Here is an 8,178-nt window from a genome sequence, read left to right as displayed (position 1 = left end):
AATATTGGATAGCCAATAATGATGTCGTAATTGTGGCGCGTTGCTGTAAATCGAAAAATTTTATGTCATTCCACCAGTAAATTTTTGTTAGCAGGAATTTCACGCGATAGTAAGGAAATTTTCTACCATGCAAAAAATGATTATTTTAATTTATTATTATGAGTCGGCAGACATCATGATGGTTTCAACATCAAAAAAAGGTTATGGTTTATAAACAAATTATTGGTTGATGTTTGTTCAATCATATGCTCTCAACATTGGTTTTATTCTGTGTATTAGGATATCGTAAAAAATTTAATACCACTAGTTGAGCTCAATAAGGCTATACAATAGCTCTTATGAATGATTTATAGCATACTACTAATGTATATTCTATTACATTATATTTATAAACACTTTAGTGTGTATTCAGCGCACTTAATATGTTCAGCGCAAGACTGGCAACACTGCCGCCAGATGCATGATTGAATCAAATAAAACTAACGAAGTCGTTCTCTTCGTTCTGTGAACTCAAACCTAACGGACGTGTTTAGACTACAGTAGAAAGTTCCCCAGTGAAATCCATTAAACCTAATTAGCACTTAAAGTAATATCGAATCCGGTAGTGAGTCTATCCGGAATTTGTACAGACTGTCTTCCCCCTTTGGAGAACTTAACAGTGGCGACGAGGAAAATCTTAAAGCGGCAGATTTTTTCGACCGTGCACGGAGGACGCGTTTACTCCCGAACACCAACAATAGTGCGGCAGTCATCCCGGGTGAGGATTTTTTTTTCTCATCACCCGCCGGACAGGAGTAATAGACCGGTTCAAAATCGTCTGTGAGCTGTTTTGGTGGTAAGGTACAGGTAAAACTAGGCACGCGGGTGGATATTTCGCATTTTTGGCGGTACTTTCAAACGGTAAGAAGACGCAATTGCCTACCGAAACGCCATTTGCTTTGGTGGCGTCGGTTTTGTAAGAACAAAAGTAACATCATTAACACAATTAAAACCTTTTATTACACATTGTTTGCAGGGTGAATTTCATATTTGCAACATACTAAGAGTGGTATTTTTTTTTTTCATTTAGAACAAGACATCTGCGCAGCGGATTGTGCGGCGTCATTTTCTGTGCCTGCCGGGAGGATTTCTGGTGCTATTTCGTTTTTCGCTGGGTGGTGGCGAGTGTTGCGGAACTTTTTCCCGCTTGTTGGCTGGTGCGTTGGTGAGGTTACGTTTCATCGGGTGAGTGACGAAATTTTTCTTGCGACTCAATTTTGAAGATTAGACTGGTTCAAAAAAAAAAATAACTGTGTAAATTATTGTGTTTTTTTTTTTTTTGAAATTTTGACGTACAAAGTGATAAATTTTTATTTTTTTTTTTTTGTCAAAAAAACTTTTAATCATTTTAAAATTTTAATTTCGATTACTGTTGTGGATCAGTTATAAAATTTGCCTATTTTTGCATTTTGCTTAAGTTTTGGCGAATATGGCTTATGTGGTAACTCCTAATATTGAACCTTACCGAAAAGGTCAATCTTTTGCTACTTGGATCAGACGATTATCATTCCATTTCCGAGTGAACAAGATTAATGACGAACAGAGAAAAGACCAAATGTTTCTTTTAGGTGGAGATTACCTTTTTAGTGTGGCGGACAAGCTTTATCCGACCGAAGCGATGATGGAAGAAGTGTCCTATGAAATTTTGATTCAAAAGCTTAAGGAGAGACTTGACAAAACTGATTCAGTCTTGCTCCAACGATATAGCTTCAGTACTAAAGTACAGCAACCTGGGGAAAGTGCAAGTGATTTTGTTTTTTCGCTCAAAGTGCTTGCGGAACATTGCGAGTTTGGTGATCAGAAGAATCTTCTCATTCTTGATCGCATTCTTGTTGGTTTAATAGACAATTCCCTCAGACATAGACTTTTTACTGAAGACAATGCTAAATTAACTTTGGAACAGGTGGACAAAATTATCGCTTCATGGGAAATGGCGGATATTCACACAAAAGCTTTAAAGAACAATGATGTTGACCAAGTGGCTTCAATAAATATAAAATACCCATTTACTGATGGTAGACAAATGCCTGAACAAAGGATGAGAGAAATGAGCCAAGGTTATCGTAATACAGTAAATAGTCGTTATGATTTTCGATCCACGGATGATCGTCGCAAAGCTAATTTCCAATTCCAGCAGCAAAAGCGTCGAGATTTACCAGCAGGTGCATTTCATCGGCGAGGCAGAATGGACGGCAAGCAATGGACGTCGGATCAGCGCATTTGCGACTACTGTGGACGTAGAGGACATTTACGATGGAAGTGCTACAAACTCAAGGACGATATGAGTGAGAAAGAGGTCAACCATATTTCCAATGAGATTTCCACTGACTCGGATGCTGTGAACGAAGAGCTGGACAGGCTTATGATCATTGACTGTAGTTTGGATGATGATATATCAGGTGATCTAGAATGTATGCATGTTTCATCCGTTGACAAGAATGATTCTTGTTTGCTAAATGTATCTATTGAAAACAGTGATGTACAGATGGAGGTTGACAGTGGCTCTTCTGTTACAGTAATGGACAAAAATTTATTTGCTTCAAAATTTGACCTTCCCTTGTTGAAAAGCTCTAAACAACTTGTTGTGGTAAATGGTTCCAGATTAGAAGTGTCTGGAGAAGCTAAGGTTGAGGTTCAATACAATGGCAAGTTGAAAAAATTTTATCTTTTAGTGCTTGATTGTGATTACCAGTTCACGCCTTTGCTAGGTAGACCATGGTTGGATGAATTCTTTCCCAACTGGAGAAACTTTTTTGGTAATTCGTTGCCAGTAAACAATAACATAAAAGATAATAATGAAGCACTAATTGCTCATACTAGGCCAAAAGTTTCTGACGTAATTGTCAAGGATCTTTCTAATCCTACGAATAATTGCAAAACAAATTTAGCTTTAGAAAGTAACGGTCAAATTTTAAAAACTGTGTATGACATTCCGTTTTACTTTCGGGAAAATATTTTAAAGTGTATCAATCAATTTATTACAAAACAATCGATAGTAACTTCTCAAGTCACAACAAAGGCAAATGTCGATATTATTGACAATGCAACTTTCTGGTTGCGATTTCCAACAAAAATGGTAACTGCCAATGAGTATGGTCAAAAATTAATAGACAGTAATAATTTGGGGAACAATTTGTCCTGTAATTCTGTAGATAATGAGAAGTTTGTTGCTGCTTGTGAAAGCAATGCAAGTTTGGCAATTCATCTAAAACTACATAATTATTCCAAATGCAAACCTACCATGACACCATTGAGTGAGAAACAATTCTACAATGTTTATTTCGATTATCATACCTTCTTTTTGATGGTGAAGCATTTCTCTAAATGGGTGGAGGTAAAGAATAGTACAAACTTTTCAAGAGCTAAGTTGAAATTTGTTGGATTTCTTACAACTTTTGGATTGCCAGACGAATTGTCGGACAATGGGTTTTCTCTCATCTTGTATTCATTGAAAAGATTAAATCATCCTGCTAATATTGGCCGGGGACAGATATTTGGAAAAATAGTAAAGTATGACAATCTTATTACGAAACGGTTTTCAATACCAAGAATACATGAGTTGAATTTAGAAATCCAGATATTTGTGTATGGACTTTATTACTTGACGTTGGAAGGTAGTTTGCCTTCTGGAATAACAATACTAATGATCAAATTAGTTGACTTAACTGAAATCTATAAGCAGATGCTAGTACTATTTTTCTCAGACGATGATAATTTGATTACTGGGACAAAGTTGTGGTACAAGCGAAGAATTCTGCATTCACACGAAAAATTGATAAACACATCATTTCTAAAAAGGTTTTCCAAAAACTTATTACAGATCATGGTAGTTAACGAGGCGACAACTATCGCACATTCTACACAAATCCGGTTGGTTAAATATAAACGAGGATTCCCAGGTCAGCCAAGACGATCGGTGCGAGAAATCGAGACTGGTCGGTCCATACCAACTACAGTGGAACCCAAAAGAGCAGTAGAGGAAAACAATGTCTGTCAAATACCAGATCGGAGAGACAGTGATTTGAGAAACCAATCAAATGAAATAATAGTGTATAGAAGTATAAAAAGAAAATTTCTGTTAGATCTGGTAGCGCTTACTGGCCTACCCAGGCGTTCGAAGAAAACTAGAGCTAAGACAAGAAAATGTAAATTAAATTGTGAATAATTGTTCATTCTGATTTCCAATCTTCTGAAGAGGGAAGAACTAATGTATATTCTATTACATTATATTTATAAACACTTTAGTGTGTATTCAGCGCACTTAATATGTTCAGCGCAAGACTGGCAACACTGCCGCCAGATGCATGATTGAATCAAATAAAACTAACGAAGTCGTTCTCTTCGTTCTGTGAACTCAAACCTAACGGACATGTTTAGACTACAGTAGAAAGTTCCCCAGTGAAATCCATTAAACCTAATTAGCACTTAAAGTAATATCGAATCCGGTAGTGAGTCTATCCGGAATTTGTACAGACTGTCTTCCCCCTTTGGAGAACTTAACAACTACAAGGGTAGATGTATTCATACGATACAAAACTAAGAAGTTTAGAAACGGTTTTAAGGTATAGTCTTAACAACTTCCTGTAGTGTGGGCCTTTTCGGGCTTAACGGAGTTTTATCAAAGGTTTATTAAGGTTATTAAGACTAATAAGTTCTAAAATGAGTTTTAACGATATGGTGGTAACAACAGCTTGTAGTAAATGAAAAAACTAAAAATGTTACTTGGGCTCGAACGATTTTCTTCAAAAAATACAGAAGGCTAAGTTTCGAAGATATGAATTGAACAATGTAAGTTAAATCGTGGGTTTTTGTCAAAAAAATAATCACTGGGGGTGGTGCCTAAGGCCGAAGGATGGTCCAATAGACATGCAAATTTGGCTTTTTGCATGTTTCATGGTATTGGTGTTGTGTTGCTTTGAACACTTGGTATGAAACGACAGCAATACAATACAATATCTTTATTAGATAGCCATCAATCAAATTCTATCACCAACTCTACCAATCTTTCATAATCAGATAACAGCAATGGATTACAAACAGCTTCGCCCAACACAGTGCAATATTGCCAAACGACTGCCTACCAAACAATTATGACCTTATCTCACGATTGGATATCGTGTACCTACCGACATCAGTCCCTCTTATCTATCTCATTCGCTTATCTATTCTCTCCTAACACTGACTGTGCCAATTTGGACAGCTCCTAGCCAGTCATCGACCATCACGAAACAACAGTAATTGTTCGCAGCTCGTCTTGTTCGGGTTGTTGGTTTACTCGCAGCATGATTGGACTCATTCAAACAGTAGCTGTTCTCATTCTGGTTCTTAGCCAAGATGTAGAGAGCGCAGCAATCGTTCAGCGCCAGGATCCTCCGGACACAGTCATTAACCTGCAGGGCGTGGGATTAATACGTGGAGGATTAGGGCAGACTGCCCGCACCAATCAAACCATCATTCAGTTTTACAACATTCCATATGCGGAAGCCCCGATCGGGACCCAGAGATTCAAGGCACCGGTGAAGATTGCCCCGTGGAACGAAGTACGAGAAGTAAGTGAACCAGGCCGAGAATGTCCCCAGCCGGTGGAAGGGATGAATCAAGACAACGAAGACTGCCTATCGTTATCGGTGTTTACCAAGAATGTGAGTTATATCTTTTGGGTTATGTCTTAGCACTGCAACCTGCTGATAATTGTTATTTCAGACAACGGGCAACTACTCCGTTATGGTTTACATCCATGGTGGATCGTTCTACTTGGGAGCAGCGGTTCAGCATCCTCCGAATTATCTCCTGGAGCGAGATGTTGTCTTAGTGGTGATCCAGTATCGTTTGGGACCCCTAGGTTTTCTGTCGACCCTGAGTGAAATAATTCCTGGCAATGCTGGCATGTTGGACATGATCATGGCATTAGAGTGGATTCAGGATCATATCGCTGAATTTGGCGGGAATCCCAATAAGGTGACAGTGTTTGGACAGTCTGCAGGAGCTGGTGCCATTTCTGCAATGTTGTACAGTCCACTAGTTTCGCAAAAGCTGTTCAACCAGGTTATTCTGCAATCCGGAGGATCGCTATCTACATGGGCCGTGGATCCCGAACCGGTGACTAATGCAATCGATATTGCCAAGTTTGCTGGTTGTAATGAAGCTATGCCTTTAGTCCAAGTAGAACAATGCTTACTAGCAGTAGATGCCAAAGATTTGGTGAAAGCCTTGCCACTACATGCAGCAAGTCAATACGCAACATATGGCATGGAAAACATTGGAGGTTGTGGATTGGTTGTTGGGGGACCTTCAGGGTTTCTTCAACGGAAGCCTGTGGAGTACGTTCGCCGAGGTGAGGTACGACGCGATATTCGTATGATGGGCGGAGTTACCAAGCAGGACGGATCTTTCGTAGTCAACAGCATCTACGACGCATTAGTGGCCTCGAAAATGATCAACGACACCAAGTTTTTGCAGTACGACCTATTGGACATGATCAATCGCTTCACTGGCCTGGACGACCCAACTGGAGCATTGGCAGCTTACGAAATTGAATCGTTGCTCAACGCTGATCAGCTCAAGAGTGGCAATTTTACCCAAATGGTCGACGGATTGATTGATGTAGGTCTTATCGCGTAACTTCGATTGTACTTTTGACAGTGATTGTTTTTTTAGATTGCCGGTGCGATTGTTATCAAAGGTCCCTTGCTCAGAGATATCCAAGCGAACGCGCGATACAGTGAAAAGGAAACATATCTGTATTCGTTCGATTACGCTGGAGAGCATACCAGGTTTGGCTACGGAGAGAATACTTCGCACTATCCATACAAGGGCGGTATTCACCACTCAAACGATAACATTTATCTGTTTCCTTTTCCGGATTTTGCAACGAAGCTAAACACCGCTGACACCAAAATGTCCGAGACCATGATTGACTTGTGGACTTCGTTTGCCATCGATGGCGTCCCGAAGTCCAAGGACCTGCCCGAGTGGAAACCTGTTGACAGTTAGTAAAATCTTTGAACAAAATCTGAATCTTCATGACTCAAATGTATTTTTCTTCCAGGTGTTGTTGGTCCTTACATGCACATCAACACACCGGCCAGGATTGGTGAAAACTTCTACCATGAGTTTTCAGCGACCACCACCGCTCAGTCAAGTGCTTCCCGGGTTCAAGTTGGCTTTTTCTCAGTGTTATTCGTGACCGTAGTGGTAGCAATAGTTTTGCAATGGCACTAACGCATAACAAATGCTGTAGCTGTGAGAATACATTATTTTAAAGATGAACTGTAATAATGATGTAGGGCGTTTTAACCATTCTGAGAATCATGCAGGTGACGATCTAGAACCAAAGGAATATAATCCATGGAATAGGCACTCAATGAATCTTTAACGAACATTCGACAAGTCAGCAGAAATAGCATAATTTTGGCTGAAAATGATTAAGCATATGAGATCATGGTTGTATCATTAATTTTGATTGTGTAAAGTCTCGATTTCAATCTTAATATACTGAATACATGTATTTATGTGTCACAATATTACCATATATTTTTTCACTGCTCACATAATTGTTATTGTTCTTTTTCTGTTCGGAGGAGCCGCTGCGACCATTCCTTTGATCTATTGTGGCATTACCCTAATCTTTAGTGCAGTGGTTCCCAACCTCTTTGGAACTGCGAACTCCGAAATTCATTGAACATTCGGCGGACCCCTCAAAATTGATGTTCTCGGGATAATTATGAATAATGAATCAACAGATATTCTTTACATGCACATCCAAAATCTGTAATCCACCACAATAATGCAAGAATTTTTCTAAGACCATTTGGGGTTAACTAGGGGCCCATTCACAAATTTCATAACGCTTTAGGGGGTGGGTGGGTGTCCAGCCGTTGTTACGGCTCCTACAAAATTTGTAAAGTATCAATACAAAAAGCGTCACGAGGGGGTGGGTGGGTGTCCAAAATTGCCAATTTAAGCGTCATGAAATATATGAACAAACCCTAGGTTTATTAAAAATCTTACCAGAAGGCCATCAAATTTTTCCAAAAGTTCGTTAAAGATATACTGAAAAGGCCTTGCCAGAATCCTACGCAAAATTTGATATTTGCAATTATTCATACAACACGTTTCTCGAGCAATGTGTTAAAGATA

At 39.2% G+C, this 8,178-nt stretch overlaps 1 protein-coding gene across 1 annotated transcript; it reads left to right on the top strand.

Annotated features, from left to right (window-relative positions):
- The first annotated feature begins 5,228 nt into the window (after nucleotides 1-5,228).
- Nucleotides 5,229-7,565, top strand: LOC5567219 (glutactin). The gene is made up of 4 exons (XM_001651597.3): nucleotides 5,229-5,681; nucleotides 5,743-6,642; nucleotides 6,697-7,027; nucleotides 7,088-7,565. The coding sequence occupies exons 1-4, from the start codon at nucleotides 5,322-5,324 to the stop codon at nucleotides 7,258-7,260; spliced, it is 1,764 nt and encodes a 587-aa protein (XP_001651647.2). The 5' UTR covers nucleotides 5,229-5,321; the 3' UTR covers nucleotides 7,261-7,565.
- Nucleotides 7,566-8,178: the final 613 nt, after the last annotated feature.

The sequence above is a fragment of the Aedes aegypti genome, chromosome 3 (genome assembly GCF_002204515.2).
Source record: "Aedes aegypti strain LVP_AGWG chromosome 3, AaegL5.0 Primary Assembly, whole genome shotgun sequence".
NCBI classification, from domain to species: domain Eukaryota; kingdom Metazoa; phylum Arthropoda; class Insecta; order Diptera; family Culicidae; genus Aedes; species Aedes aegypti.
Note: the sequence above shows the minus strand (reverse complement) of the source record. Positions and strands in the feature narration are given on the sequence as shown.